This window comes from Rhinopithecus roxellana, chromosome 12 (genome assembly GCF_007565055.1).
Source record: "Rhinopithecus roxellana isolate Shanxi Qingling chromosome 12, ASM756505v1, whole genome shotgun sequence".
NCBI classification, from domain to species: Eukaryota; Metazoa; Chordata; class Mammalia; order Primates; family Cercopithecidae; genus Rhinopithecus; species Rhinopithecus roxellana.
In genome coordinates this window covers 71989574-72006706 of record NC_044560.1, presented here as the reverse complement: position 1 = coordinate 72006706, position 17133 = coordinate 71989574, and the positions used below count along the sequence as shown (strand labels likewise).

Here is a 17133-nt window from a genome sequence, read left to right as displayed (position 1 = left end):
TACTAGTTTAACCATTTTAAAATGTGCAATTCGATGGCATTAAGTACATTCACAAAGTTATGCAACCATCTCCACTATCTAGTTACAGAACTTTTCATCAACCCATAAAGTAGTCACTCCCCATTTCAACCCTACCCTAAGGCCCTGGTAACCACTAATCTGCTTTCTGATCTACGGATTTGCATACTTTAGGTATTTCATATACCTGAATCATCCTGCCTGTTGCCTTTTTGGTCTGACTTTTATTTAGCATGTTTTCACAGCTCACTCATGTTGTACCATGTATTAGTAAGTACTTCCTTCTTTTTTATGGTTTAATAATATTCCATTATATGAATATTCCACATTTTTAAAACCATTCATCTGTTGATGTATATTTCAATAGTTTCTACCTTTTGGCTACTATGAATAATGCTACTATAAACATTCATATATAAATTTTTGTTTGGGCCAGGCACAGTGGCTCATGCCTGTAATCTTAGCACTTTGGGAGGCTGAGGTGGATGGATCACTTGAGGCCAGGAGTTCGAGACCAGCCTGGACAACATGGCAAAACCATCTCTACTCAAGATGCAACAATTAACTGGGCGTGGTGGTGCACATCTGTAGTCCTAGTTACTCAGGAGGCTGAGGAATGAGAATTGCTTGAACCCAGGGGCAGAGGTTGCAGCGAGCCAAGACTGCGCCACTGCATTCCAGCCTGGGCAACACAGTGAGATCCTGTCTCAAAAATAAAAATAAATAAATAAATAAATTTTTGTTTGAATACTATTTTAAATTATTTGGAGTAGAAGAACACCTAGAAGTAGAATTGCTGGATCATATGGACAGTCTATGTTTAATTGTTTCAGGAAGCACCAATCTGCTTCCCACAGTGGCTTCACTGCTTTACATTCCCATCAGTAATGTGTGAAGGTTCCAATTTCCCCATATCCTTGTCAACATCCTGTTATTTTCCTTTTATTATTATGACTATCCTAGTGGGTATGGAGTGGTATCTCATTGTGAGCAGGTTCTTTCTTGTAATACATTTAACTTTATACTTAGAAAAAAAAAGCTTAACTATTTGCCCTTAAATTTTTCCTTTTATGCACTGCTTATCCTTTTGGACGGCCTTTGAAAAATCTACTTATTTATATATTACCTCAAATAAGTAATTTAATCTTCCTTTCATATGCTAAAACTATGACATGTTGTGGCCAAGTGACAGAATAGGGTTCCTTTCCTACTAATTTTCTATAAAGTCATATAGTCTATACTATAGCATAGCAAGACCTTGTATTGAGGAAAATTCAGCAATCATCTTTTTAAATGCCCATTTTACACCTGACAGAGAAGTCATAATTTAACTAAAGAATCTGAGTTTCATTCTTAGCTATACAACACTATTCTCAAGGTTTGTAATATAAAAAAGAGGGTATGGAGGAGGGATACATATTATCTGCTGTAATGGCAAATCAGTTTCTTTATCAAACTTTTGCAATATTTAACCATACACGCAAAATATATCTTTGAAATAGGTCCCAAGAGAATCAACTGAATTTTCTATTATAGTAACATCTAACAAAATTTCAAATTTGATACATAACAGTCTATCAACTGACACATTGTTAAAGGTATCCCCACAACACATACTCTGCTTAGTATCAGGTTTCCAGAATTCCAGGAATTCCAGAAATTCCAGAATATTGTTTCTTATTAAACAATAAGGCATGATGAGAAAGTAATTTAAGTACAATTTTTAAACTTTTCTCAAATTTTATATTATAGAAAATATATGTTGAGGAAAGAATCTAACATTGCAATTTCAGTTTTTTAAAATATTACATAATAAAATGTCTATAATGTTATAATCAGGGAAAAAAGTTATTTTAAAATAAAAGGGAAAAATGAATACAAAGCAAATTTCTGTTACAATCATAGGGAGGTTGAAGAACAGGATTTCTAGAGCATTACTTGCTCTGGAATATATCCTGGCATTACCACTTACTGGTTGTTTGACCTAGGCAGCAAATTATTTATCTATTCTTTTTTTTTGAGATAGAGTCTCGCTCTGTCACCCAGGCTGGACTGCAGTGGCTGGATCTCGGCTCACTGCAAGCTCTGCCTCCCAGGTTTAGGCCATTCTCCTGCCTCAGCCTCCCGAGTAGCTGGGACTACAGGCGCCCACTACCTCGCCCGGCTAGTTTTTTGTATTTTTTAGTAGAGACGGGGTTTCACCGTGTTAGCCAGGATGGTCTCGATCTCCTGACCTCGTGATCCGCCCGTCTTGGCCTCCCAAAGTGCTGGGATTACAGGCTTGCGCCACCGCGCCCGGCTTATTTATCTATTCTATGCCTGTTTTCTCAGCTGTAGAGGGTTTGATATACAACCACACAGGATTCAGGAAAAAGGAATGGACCAGGGTATGTACATTTTTAAAGTATCTTTGGGTATTCATGACCAATTATTAACTGCAATAGGGAATTTACAGATCTAATTTCTACAATCACAATTGTTAAGTAGTTTTGGTATAAACATGAAAAAATTACCTAAAAGTATGGAATTAAAAAAAATAAAAAGCATCTTGAATCATAGCAATTATGTTTTCTTACTTACTGGGTGATTTGCTGAGGCTTATCTTCTCCATAGGTTTTGCTAGTTTGGGTTTCTTGATAAAGGTTCCACTGGGCTTATTAAATGGCTGCATCATTTTTCTCTTTATTCCTCTTGCAGCAGCAACTGTCACATTGGTGGATTTGTTTTGATAGTCAACAACAATTCCAGGTCTATGAATGCTTCCAAAATCACCCATATGCTGTAAATTTGTGAAATCAATAAGTATTAGCATATTGTCCAAGAAAAACTATGAATTCATATAAAATTTTCATGTTAACTATCTACTAATTTTCACCTGAAAATTCCCTGGAATGTAACTAAATTTTACATGTCCATTCTGAAAAAACACACTGAAAAACTCTGTAAATTATTACATAAACTCAAATCCATTGAATTAGTATTTTTATTTCCAGTAGAACAAATAATGAATATTTGCTACCTATGTTTTTACTTTTACATTTCAAAATTACTTGAGATTATAGACAACATATGTGCCTGTCCAAATGTTACCACTTGTACAACTCTCTGACAACTCCTCTTCAGAGTTCCTAATTGATGTTTTCCCATGAAAAGACCCTAAAAGAAATCTTTATTTTACTAAAACCTGGCTTAAAACTAAGATACACAAAGAAGACCATATTTGTAGTTTGAAGTAAAAAAGATCCAGAAATCATTTAGTATTCTCCCTGTTGAAAAAGGGAATGAGAAGGCGAGATGGAACATTAGTATGAAATAGGAGAGTTAAAGCATAACCATGCATCAACTTCCAAGACACACTTCAGATAAAGAATTGCATCTGACGTTCCATTCACATTCTTACCTAGAGAAACATTTTCTGACCCCGAAGCCCAAGAAACAAAAGTTTACAGATGAAGAGTCATGCAACCAAACGACTCTTTGTGTCCCTTCCTCTTCTCTTGTCATTATCCAAATCTACACCAAGAGGCCACATGTCCACAGAAATTTACTCTGCTAATCTTACTTTTAGAAGATAAAGATGGAGGAGTAATCTGAAGAGAAGGACCCAAGGGAAATTGTACAAGTGAAGATTTAAAATGTAGGTCCTATTGGCTCATCTACTTCACTAACAGGAGGAAAGAAAGAAAAGTCCATTCAGACTAGAATGGTAAATACAAAGTACAAGAATACTTGCTTTACTATTATGAAAATGAAATTTACTTTTGAAGCCTCATTAAGAAAACACACTTTGCCTAAAATAATATACAGCATGGAAAATATTAAGTGTTTTCCAAATTTTCAAACTAGAATGGATTTTCAATTCGAAACCCAAAGCCTGTCATCCCAACTATTTTCAATTAACCTATGATCATGAAGTATAGTGGAACTGTAATGTATCAGTTGCTGACATTTTTATACTATGCTTAGGAATGCCTATCTAACCTAGTTGTGTTTCCAGGTAATTTAAAAAGTCATATCAGGAAAATCTCCCTTAATTACACATTAAAGGTGCAATGCATTTTTACATAAGTAAAGAGCAACTGTTAAAAATGCAAAATTTCTACACAAGTATACCAAGCTACACTGACATACCAAAGGTTAATAACCAGTCAAAAACATGTACGTACCCTACTACATTTTTTACTAGAAATACTTTCCTCTGCAAAGAAAATATTAAGAGCAGCTGACTTAAAAGGATTCTTACATTATAACAAAAATACAACACTCTTTAAATGATCAGACTATATAACAACCCCACAATCTACACACACTTACTAGGTAAAATTTCATGTCAATCAAGTGACCTAAGAACACAAAGCATAATGTTTACACTATGTACCCTAACGTTAAACAATTGTGGACTAGTATATTTACTCATTTAAGCAATAATTTACAAACTATTACTTCCTAAGAAGAAATCATAAACGTATCTGTACAGGTGGAAATTATTTCTCAAGAGTAAAACTAGTAACACGAGGGAAAATTAAACAACCAGCAATTGGACATACTGTAAGAGTGAGTTAGCAAAATTACACTGACCACTGACCACAAATCATTGTACAATCTATTATACACATCAACTTCTTCACCACATAAACATGGCTAAGCTATTCTGATCTATCATCAACTTTTAGTCTCTTGTGTTTAATGTGAAACATGGAGCTTTGAAGAAATTCTACTTGCTAGAGTTTAGCAACAAAGTATAAACATTTTATCATACATTGCACCTTTAACCTACTCAAAAACTCAAAAAGGGTTCAGTGACCTTTCACAATAATCCACAAACTATTCCACCAGCAAAACTGCTAGTGTTTACAAGGAAAAATGCAACTCCTTTTAACCCCTTTTAGACCAAACCTAACAGCCTCACCTTTTTAATAAAGGGAGATTTGGCACAACTTTATGATCATCTCAAACTGCCACTTATTTTCTGAGGTGCTGGAAAAACTTTTACAGTCAACCTAAAAATTATGTTTATGACTCAGCTTTTGCTTCAAAATACACTGGGATGAACAGTGTTTATTCTAGTTGAAAGCGATGGTCTTGAAAGGGTTTAAAAGAGTGACTAGTGAAAAGAATCTGAAAAGATTCTGTTGTACTTACTCCTCGGCCTCGGCCTCTGCCTGTTGATGGTCCTCCAAAAGCATCATAGTTTCTGCTTCCAAACGTACTTTCAGGATAAGCAGGCGTTCCTCTCCCCCGAGAGCCTACAGGTGCAGGCTTCATATGGGGTGAAGAAAAACTGCTGTAGGAAGAGTAATTCTCTCTTCCTCTGTCCTCCATAAACCCAGGCCTCAATTTTGAACGGGAGTAAGGTGCTTCCCAGCTAGACCCGCCCTGGTTTCTACCTCCGAAAGAGTCAAGGCTATTCCGGTAGGAGCTCTCAAATCGACCACCATAACTACCTCCGAAGCGGCTTTGTTCGGGTTCATTAAAACCATAGCCAGATCTGTACAGATCTCGCCCACCCAGAGAAGACCTGGAGTCGTAAGACTCATAAGGTCCAAACCTGGAAAAGTTGCACAGTGAGGGAAAAAACAAAAGTAAGCTTACTAATGTTAGACAATTCAAAAGACAAATTATCAGATGACATTTATCAACTAAAATTCATTTATACCATACTGGTTTGCACAGTTCTACTTTTGTTCACACTTGATTAGGGCTGGGCAGTTCAACGTGAGACCAGATAGAAAGCTATCTGAGTCAGATTCTAAACATGAATTGAGTTTAGTAAAACTTAGCTTAAAAATCTGCTTCTTAGCAGCTTTTCTATTTTATGAAGAAGAAAAGATTTGTCTGTCATTATTTAAGCCCAGCCCTAGTCTTGGAAAAGGTCATTTGCTAAAGTTCACAAACTATTCAAACTTTTTTGAATCTATCTCTATTATTAAAAATTACAAAACATGTACAATATTTTGGCTTTCAATAGGGACACAAATTGAAGTCTACTTAGATGTAGGTTATTTGTGACACAGAGAGATCCTTTTGCACTCCCAATAATCTATATCACAAACTGCTTCATTGTGTCTGTAGGAGTCAAAATTTGGGGAATTATCTCTGGTTATAAAAATTTGACAATCTGCCAAACTTCAGCCAAGGTCAATTAATCAATCCTCAATCACTTTTTACTTATAGACTAGAAAATCTAACAAATCTAGAAGGATAAACAGATAAAACATAAAAGTAAAAGATCACCAACATATACCCTCTGCATATGAATTTTCAAGGCAGATGAAAAAGAATACATCTTATAATATACTCAATTATTTGAAAAATTATATCCTTCAGGAAATTATCACATAAAACTATCCTTAAAAAGGGAGCACACAGTCTCCTCGAGGTTTTAAAAGAGTTAACAGAAGAAATAAATCATCTTCCTTCTCACAAACCCAAAGCATGGATTACAAAAGTTGCTTGATATCTTACAACACAATTTTATAAAGACCCACAATTACACATGAGATAAAACAATAACATCTACAGAAATAGCTTATGCACATTACATTCACAATATAAAAGGGCAATAACTGACATATTAAAACATTGTCACATTACTTCAATTATTTACAGATCACTAAATAGAAGGTACTATTTACTTCTGAATCCTAGTAACCATATAAAAATTATTCCTATTTCCAACTACATTTTTCAAAACATCTATCACATAAGCAAAATAGTTGCAACTGTTCACTTTCTTAATTTTTCTTTACTATAAATCATAGTGGCACACTGGAAGCAGAAAGAAGGAAAGTAAGCATCATTCAGTCCATCATTAAGGAATCCGGATCCTTCAATTTATGAAGAAGGATGACTGTTTCACATGTCTACTACTTAGTTTTACTTATATTCAGCAGGAACCTTTGTGCCTCAAAAAGTAGACACCCCTTCTCCTGAAATATGGTCAACCTTAAAGCTTGTAGTTGTTTAAGTAGGTTTCAGCTTTATACAGTAGTAACAGTAAAATATAAATACAATCTAGACTAGTCAAAGGTATAGTATTCATGGCTTTAATACAACGCTCCTAGGCTAGAGCACAAGTGCTTTGGTGTAAGTAGTACCTGCCAATAAATAACCTGAACATAATTTTAAAAATAGTTATATTATTGCAATATGCTCTTCCTTTAAAATTAGAATTAAAGGAGTATGTCTTGAATGTTTCTTAGAAAGCAAATGTTAGACTGTTTCAGTAAAATCCATTCTAGTTAGACTGCTTTGCTAATTTACACAGCACCCCACATTAGAAAAGATTTTTTTTAATTATTAAGAAAAAGCTTCATAAATAATATTTTCAATAACATTTTTATATCATTTTTCAGGATATTTTGATTGACAAGAAGTTAGAAGTAAAAGAATTTTTAAAAAGTTCACTGCTAAAAACAGTATCTTACTCTATCGTATTGACATGATATAGTTATCTGGTGTTTTCCTAAAATAATGTCTGCCAGTAATCCTGATTTAAATTTTATCCCATTAATTAACACCTTTAAACATTTAAGGTGATGATTCAATAGCAAACAGTGAAGTTCAAGTATCATAACATGCCTAAAGAATACTTAATATATCCAGAATCTTATAGTTGTCTAATTATTTGGCCAAATGATTAAGCAATTTACCTGCTACCCCCACCACCACCACTGTGATTGTCCATGCCATATGACTGGTTTAGGTAGGACTCCATGGATCTCTGACCCCCATAGGATCCATGGCCATAGTCACGATCCATCCCTATAAGAGTTTAAAAAGAAAAAAGTTATATGATGCTCACCTTTACTGGCACTCAAAAGAAGAATTTTTAGATAAATATCCTTGAATGCCAGACCTCCGTAAGATCCAGGGCCATAATCACGATCCATTCCTAAAAGAGAGTCAATAAGAAATTGTCAGTAAAATACACCATTTTCTTCAGGGATCTTTGCACAAAACACAAGATATTCCTATCTATCTCCTGAGATAATAATTTACCATTAACATTTAAATTAAATTCACACTAAATGCTGCAAGGAAAAACACAAAGATGAGAAGCTACTAAATCAAATTTGCTTAAAAAAGAAAAAGCCTGATATTTCAAAGAAAAACATATTTTCAACTAAAAGTTCTACATTAGAATTATTTTCTTTTTTGATTTTCTTTTGAGACTGGTTATGAAACTGGCTAATTTTTGTATTTTTGATAGAGATGGGCTTTCACCGTGTTGCCCAGGCTGGTTTTGAGCTTCTGGGCTTAAGCAATCTACCCGCCTTGGCCTCCGAAAGTGCTGGGATTACAGGCATGAGTCACTGCACCTGGCCACAGAATCATTTTCAATTTAACCAATATTTATTTGACTAGGGGACTACTATAAGGCCTTGTATTAAGCACTATAGCATATATAATTAATGATACATAATTCCTATTCTTAAGAGAAGTCAGCATTTAATGTCAAAGGGGAAATTTTTGTCCTATATGACAGCAGTAGACTATACTTGTTTTATGCATCTAACTCCTCTCTAAATGTCTGAAAACTCAGAAGCAGCCACGTTTCCAATTAGCCTTGTTCACAGTAATTGAAATAGACATTTTTAAAAAGTAAAATCACAGAGTGAGACCAATCTATGGCACTGTGCCTATAAATGATGACTCAACAAATGAATGCAAATTCTAGCAATGTGAACACTAAAAAAAAAAAAAAAAAACCTAATACACAGTAAGCATATTGTCTATTTTATTACACTGCAATTCTGCCTATATAGCAACCTCTGATATGAAAAATAAATACAACAAAAGAGGTAACAAAATCAATTTAGGATGACTATAAAAATCAGAAAGTAAAACAAACATTTAGAATTTGTTTTCTATAAAGTACTTTAAAAATCCCTCATTACTATCCTCCCCAAATGTGATATACAAATAAATACAATGGTACACACAGAGTAAATACCTTAATTTTATATTTTTAAAACATTAAATTTTATATAATCATTTAAATATCTCTAGTCCTAACAATAATGACAACAATAACAACTTTATAAAAATAGTACTCAAAGTCATCCAACTTTAAACCTGGCAGCAACCTAAATGTTCAAAATCAATCCTCTCATTTTATAGATATGGGGAACTGAAGTCCAAAGAGATGAAATAATTTTCCCAAAATTCCATACATATCCCTCTTGTCTAGTCTCATGCTATCGCTTCTACATGAAATATTTTCCTCTACTACCCTAAATAGTGGCCCATTGAAACTTTCTAATCTTTTAAAGTCCACTTCAAATACTAATACATTCAAGAAAACTTTTACTGATACTCTCTCAGCTGAGTGTCATCTTTCTTCTGAATATTCACAAAAGCCTATAACTCTCACGTGGTGCTTGTGATACTCTGCCTTACTCTGCCATTTGTGGCCTCATCTTAAATTTACCAGTCCTGTGGCAAAGTCCAATTTTTATCTTAGAACAGCAGTTGTCAAGGCAGCTGCTGACCACTGGGAGTTGCTGAGAACCTTTCTGGGGATCCACAAGGTCAAAATATTTTCATAAATAACACCTGAACATTATTTGCCTTTTTCCCAGAGTTGACACTTGCACAGAAGGTGCAAAAGCACTGGTGGATAAAACTGCTGGTGACCTAGCACAGATTAAGGCAGTGGCAACAGATTGTACTGGTAGTCATTACATTCTTTAACATTACACGCTCACAGTAAAAATAATAAAATACAAATGCCAATTTCTCCTCAGAATGTCCTTGATGAAGCAGTAAGAATTATCAATTATATTAAAACATGACCTTTAAGTACACCTTTTTTTATATTCTCTGTAATGAAAGGGAAGAACATATCAAGCAATTTGGCTGCCTACCAAAGTACCATAGCTCTCCCAGGAAAAGCTATTGTGCAAGTGTTTGGTTTGTGAATTAGCCACTTTTTACAAGGAACACTCTTTTTACTAGAAAGACTGACAGACAAATACGATGGTTTTCAGATTTGGGCATTTGGCAGATATTTTCTTAAAAATGAACTAAGTGTGACCTGGCATGGTGGCCCACGCCTGTAATCCCAGCACTTTGTGAGGCCGAAGCGGGTGGATCACGAGGTCAGCAGATCGAGACCATCCTGGCTAACACGGTGAAACCTCGTCTCTACTAAAAATACAAAAAATTAGCCGGGCGTGTTGGTGGGTGCCTGTAGTCCCAGCTACTCGGGAGGCTGAGGCAGGAGAATGGCGTGAACGCGGGAGGCGGAGCTTGCAGGGAGCCAAGATGGCGCCACTGCACTCCAGACTGGGCAACAGAGCAAGACTAGTCTCGGCCGGGCGCAGTGGCTCAAGCCTGTAATCCCAGCACTTTGGGAGGCCGAGACGGGCGGATCACGAGGTCAGGAGATCGATACCATCCTGGCTAACACGGTGAAACCCCGTCTCTACTAAAAGCTACAAAAAAACTAGCCGGGCGAGGTGGTGGCGCCTGTAGTCCCAGCTACCCAGGAGGCTGAGGCAGGAGAATGGCGTGAACCCGGGAGGCGGAGCTTGCAGTGAGCTGAGATCCGGCCACAGCACTCCAACCTGGGTGACAGAGCAAGACTCCGTCTCAAAAAAAAAAAAAAAAAAAAAGACTCGTCTCAAAGGAAAAAAAAAAAAGGAACTAAGTGAAACCATTGTTTTAACGAAAACAGCTGACATTATTTGTTGTCAATGATAAAATTCATGCTTTTAAGTGAACATGAGAATTTTTTAAAAGTTGTATCTACCACCTTGAGCTTGACAGCTTCCCAATACTTAAAGACTTTCTCATAAGGTTGGTGGTGGTATTACTGAATATGATTTTTTAAATATTGTGCCATAAAACTTACCAATATTTGGAAAATCTGCATTTTATATAAAAACCACTGTTTTCCAAATAATGTCGATATTACAAAATAATATATGCTAAAAAAGATCCATTCAAAGTACAAGACATACTAATGGGTTTTAATATAACAGTACAAAAAGTGTATGAATACACAAAACATATGGAGATATTTTACTGCTTTTTTCATTTGAAGACTTCAAATCTGGTGTGTAATTTACACTTACAGAGCACCTCAATTCAGACTATCCATGTTTTAAGTGCTAAATAGTTACATGTAGCTAGCAGCTACCAAACAGGACAACACAGTCCTAGATTAATAAAATAGTTAATTTTTTGTGATAAAGTTGGTAAGTATATAGTAAAATATATGCTCATATATTAGAGGATAATTCTAAGATTAAAATAAAGTTTTAAAAATGGAAAGTTTTCCTCTAAGGCCTCATATTTAAAAATAAGATTATGTTTAGTCAGGTACACAGAGAAAAAAATCTTATGTTTTATTTCTGCTAGTTTCTATTTTGAGTTAGCATTGGCTGCCTTTGAACACTAAAACCTTCAGTTTTTTATTCTATTTTTATTTCACTATAATCAAAATTATTAACATTTATTGCACACTAACCATGCATGTGTTAGATACTCTGAAATGTAAAAAAATTAATAAAGGTACCTTTATATAGCAATGATTCTGGTTGATTGCTCATAGAACTGTTACTACTCATTTAAACAGGAGGAAAAGTCTTTATATTGTATACAGTGTAGTTATATGGCTATAGATTCTGTAAGATGCCTGCTTTTATATAAATTTTTCTTCCAGTCACCAAAATGAATTTTAAAATCACTTTTAAAAATAAAACTGTGAGAACATAGTAGTATCTCTTAAATGAAAATAATTCACCAACAAAAATAAAACTGACCTAATAATTTAAATCAAATACATGCTCAAAAATGCTAAAACTCATTTTTAATTTAAACACAAAGAAGCAGCTGCAAAATACTGGGGGAAAAAAACTGACCTATGGGCTGGGCAAGGTGGCTCACACCTGTAATCCCAACACTTTGGGAGGCCCAAGGTGGGTGGATCAGCTGAGGTCAGGAGTTCAAGACCAGTCTGACCAACATGGTAAAACTCCGTCTCTACTAAAAAATACAAAAAAAATTAGCCGGGCGTGGTGGTGGGAGCCTGTAATCCCAGCTACTCAGGAGGCTGAGTCAGGAGAATCGCTTGAACCCAGGAGGCGGAGGTTGCAGTCAGCTGAGATGGCGCCACTACACTCTAGCCTGGGCCACAAGAGAGAAACTCCGTCTCAAAAAAAAAAAAAAAAAAATTAAAAACTGACCTATGACCAAAATAACTAGCTATGTGACATTAAGTCTTGAGTGGGACTACTTTTTAGCAACTCTACACTACCAGCACCCTACTACAAGATACCAGCATCTACCACCTAGGTTATTGCAAAAGTCTCCTAACTGGTTTTCCTGCTCCACTTTTGCTCCTTTGCTGTTTATTCTGAAGACAATAGCCAGAATAATTCTGATAAAATGTAAGTTCAATCATGTTCAATGCTCAGTAACCTCCAATGGCTTCCTCTTATTCCAAGTAAAAGCCAAAGCTTAAAATAACATATAAGAACCTATACCAGTGGTTTTAACTAGCGGAGATTTTGCACCCCCTGGGGACATTGGCAATGTCTGAAACATTTTTGGATGTCACAACTAGGGGGCAGATGCTACTGACATCTAGCATATAGAGGCCAAGGAGGCTGTCAAAAGTTCTACGATGCACAGGACATCCCCCTACAACAAAAAATTACCCAGTCCAAAATGTAAGAAATTTGAGAAACCCTGCCCTACATGATCTGCCTCATCACCTCTTAACTTCATTATCAATTTTATACACCCCTGTTTACTCCACTCCTACAACACCAGGTCCCTTGATGTTTCTAGAACACAAGGTATATACCCATTTTGGCAGCTGCTGTTCCCTCTGCCTGGAATGCTCATTCCCCTGAACCTGCACTGTTTACTCCCTCAACTTTTTCAGGTCTTCACTTGCTTTTGCTTCTGATATATAAGCAAATTATCTTTGATTTTCAATGCTTTCTGGCTACACCTCAACACTCTAACCTTGTCTTAAGATTGCTCAGCAAAAAATCATCTGTTCTAGTCAAGCCAGCGTTAAGGTCTTGCTCTGTCACCCAGGCTGGACTGCAGTGGCACAATCATAGCTCACTGCAGCCTTCACCTCCTGGGCTCAATCGATCCTGCCATCTCAGCCTCTGGAGTAACTGGAACTATAGGGGGGGCACCACCATGCCTGGCTAATTTTTTTTTTTTAATTTTTTTGTAGAGACAGGGTCTCACTATGTTGCCCAGGCTGGTTTCAATCACCTGGCCTCAAGCAGTGCTCCTACCTCAGGCTCCCAAAGCACTAGGATTACAGGTATGAGCTAGCGCACCCTTTTCTCTCCCCTTTTTCTATATGCTATTTATATAAAAATATTATGAAGCAAGAAGGAAAATATGGAGACACTGGAAATACATATTCCTTCCAAGAAATAGTGTGGGGAAAACCTGTATCGTGCCATGTTTTCCAATGCCTTCTACTTCATTTCACTTCCTAGAAAATACAGTGCTAACAATAAAATATATTTTTGGCTTTTTGGTACCTACGCATTGTTTATTTCTTAAAGCCTGTAAGTCTTCCTCTAAATAGCTTCACGGCTTACATACTCACCTATCTTAAATCTATGCTCAAATGTCATCTTTTTGGTGAGTCCTTCCCCAGAGACTTTAAAATTGCAACACATACAAGTACACACACACATTTATCCTCCTTCTCTGTTATTCTCCCTAGCAATGATCATCATCTAACATATGATATATATTACTCCTTTTTTCCCCTGTGGACTAAATTATGACATATATATTATTTCTTATCTTGTTTACTATTTCATCCCACTAGACTGAAAGCCTCACAAAGGCAGGAATATTTGTCCATTTTGTTCACTGCTATATTTCCACCTCCTAGAACGATATCTGATGCCCAGCAGGCACTAAATAAATATTCACTGAACAATGTCAAATAAAATCCCTGAAATTAAGTTCCTCATTTGTAAAATATAAATAATCTAGACCTAGAAGTACTGTCAAGCATTGGCCTTTAATCAGAGGTGCCTTCCAAAATCAGAGTGGTTTTACACAACATACACAGCCAAAGACCACTTGCACTGAAATTAAGATTCAAGAGGCTATGTCTGAACAGAAAGCCTTTGAAAAAGCTCCCCAGGAGATTCCAACAATCACCCTCAGATGAGAATCACTATTATAACTAAAATTAGGAGAAAAAAATAAAAGTCATAATATTAGATCTTTTTGCAACACCGTATAATAAATAAATGTCTAGCCCTGCATGAGTCTGCATTTCAAGTCCTATGTTTAGACATTAAATCCAACTATCCAGTAAATCCTAGATGGTCTTTTATCATTACAAATTATCTCCCTCTTCCCCTTCCCCTCCCCCCTCCCTTGTAAAAGCACTAGTCCTACATTCCAGTTTAAAATTCTGGATTCGTCTTTATTCAACCCTCTCAATTTTCTGCCCATTACTAGTCAGCCTGCAAGTTCTGCTAATTTGCTCTTCATTTTTAAGATTACTACTATCACCTCCCAAGTTCAAGGCCTTAAAATCTTTATATCAAAACTTATGAAACGGCTTTCTCGTTAATTTTCCAGTTTTCAATATAACCTACATGTGGATGCAAATTAAACTTCCCTTGGTAATTTTCAATTTCCAGCTCACAAATATATTCTTCAGTACTAACTCCCTATATGCTAAGCCCTTTTAGCCCACATGAAATCCAAACTTAATCTTTAAAGATGATAAAATAAAAATCAACTATTCAGTGATTATTCCCATCAATGGCATAGTCTTTAGTAGTACATTTGCTTCAGTTTTACTTTGCGAATATATTCTATTCTGTACGAAAGTTGGATTTTACATCTCTGGCACTCAGGATATTTAATGCCACTCCCTCAAGTCCTTCGTATGTTTTTTAACCTGTATTAATTGTTCTTTGATCTTTTTCGTATTATTATCTTGTGTGGCAGGGCCCTAACTCTAATAACTATCAAAATGACATCCAATTGTATTCTACATACCTCTCATGATTCTATCTAGCTCTGTAGTCACAAGTCTAATGTCATGCTCATGTCAATAAACAATCAAGCTTCTTTATGTGCTCCTCTAGACAGCTCTTTATATACTAACACATTTGGACACACTGAAGAAAATGACCTCAAAAACAAGGTCAAAATACATTACAATACAAGCTACATAGAACCAAGCCAATAATCCACTTAGTCTACATTATTCAATATCAAAGCCTCTAATTCAACCAAAATAACTCAACCAGTGCCTTGTGATTCATCACACAGAATGTAGTTAGGCCCTTTGGAACACATTAAAATAATCACAATTCAAACAAAATGGACCAAAAAAAAAAAAATATCAAACTAACGTGAATAACCCCTAACATTTTCTGATAGCAAATTCCTCAATTCAAATACTATATATGGTAAGACAATATTAACACATAAGTGATATATTAAGAACCAAAACAAGGACTGAAATAGGTAGAACTGGCTTTTTACATTGATACTATATTTTTATGGGCATGAAGAGAAAAGCTGAAAGAGGATACTTACCATTAAAACCCTGATAAGTATTCCTGCAGGAGTGTGTGTAATCTATGAAGACACATTTAACAAAAAGGAATTAGTGTGATATTAGCAATAATTCAAAAGTATATACCCATCTAGTCAAAAACAAGTACAATTTTTAAAATGACATTAACCCATTTATCTGCAAAATTGAGAATAATTAAAACAAATAATTACCAATACTCCATTTGGGGAAAAGTATCTCTATTTTTTTCACTCTCTCCCCAAATGGTAGGTTTATTATCCAAATTATGGTAAACATTAGTTTACAACACCTGATACATACTAACAGCCAAAAGAGGGGATTCAGCACTGATTTGTACCAAGTAACAAAAGGAAGAAAGATTAAATTATGTATCAAATAATGCAAAAGCAAAGACATGTGAGAACTGTACCTAACATGACATTTTTGCTAAGTTAATTTCTTTCACCATTTAATTTGCTCTTTAAAGATTTCAAGATCTTGGCTGGGCACGGTGGCTCACTCCTGTAATCCCAGCACTTTGGGAAGGCGAGGTGGGCAGATCACGAGGTCAGGAGTTCAAGACCAGCCTATCCATTACGGTGAAACCCTTTCTCTACTGAAAATACAAAAATTAGCCGGGCATAGTGGTGCGCGCCTGTAGTCCCAGCTATGAGCGAGGCTGAGGCAGAAGAATCACTTGAACCCAAGAGGCGGAAGTTGCAGTGAGCCAAGATTGCACCACTGCATTCCAGCCTGGGCGACAGAGCAACTCTGTCTCAAAAAAAAAAAAAAAAAGATTTCAAGATCTCATCTGAGACATGCATATGCATATACGTATATGACTGTGTTCTATATTCATCCAGAATGTGTCATCACTGAAAACCATATTGCCAATTTCCTCGTCAAAACTAATTTAACAACTGTTAAATTATTTAGTTAATTTTACAAATACATACTTAGTTAATTTTACAAATATATACTGGAAGAACAGAATTTAATATAGCGGTCATCTGGATACAACAGAATCCTGCTACACTACGCCGGAATAGATTCAGATATGGTGTTAGTCAAATTCCATCTTCCAAATACAGCAGTGGTGTATTTGGACAGTGAGAGAGGGAATATTTCATCACTAATATTGTTTAGCATTTTTTTCACTGACACTATTTAGAACTGTAGGCATATGGCACTAATAGAAAGCAAACATACTACATTTCATTATTGTTTTTCAATTCTCTATAGAAAATGGATTCCCTTATTGCCTTGGGTGGGGAGGGGAAAGAACTGTTTCCACTGCCCCATCTCCACTTTGTTAGCTTCTGCTATACCTTGGGTGTTGGCATTATCATCAAACTTTAGCATGAAAATACAATAATATATTCCTTATTTTCACTCCCAACTCTGGCCACTTCAAGTATTCGGAGTTTTTTGTTTTGTTGTTGGGTTTTTTTGTTTTGTTTTGTTTTTTGTGTTTTTTTTTTGAGACGGAGTTTGGCTCTTGTTGCCCAGGCTCGTGATCTCGGCTCACTGCAACCTCTGCCTCCCAGGTTCAAGTGATTCTTCTGCCTCGGCCT

The 17133-nt window shown here is 35.8% G+C and overlaps 1 protein-coding gene across 4 annotated transcripts in view; it reads right to left on the bottom strand.

Moving 5' to 3' along the window:
• ZNF326 (zinc finger protein 326) overlaps positions 1-17133 on the bottom strand; it is a 36937-nt gene that overhangs the window by 18287 nt on the left and 1517 nt on the right. Inside the window, exons 2-6 of one of the 4 annotated variants that reach the window (XM_010363689.2) lie at positions 15580-15621; positions 7877-7912; positions 7671-7782; positions 5161-5566; positions 2599-2797 (exon numbers count right to left, since the gene is read on the bottom strand). In XM_010363689.2, coding sequence (XP_010361991.2) covers positions 2599-2797; positions 5161-5566; positions 7671-7782; positions 7877-7912; positions 15580-15621 — 795 coding nt within the window. Of the gene's footprint in view, positions 1-2598; positions 2798-5160; positions 5567-7670; positions 7783-7822; positions 7913-15579; positions 15622-17133 lie in introns of all 4 variants that reach the window. The other 3 variants (XM_030913068.1, XM_030913069.1, XM_030913070.1) reach the window with 3 other exon arrangements.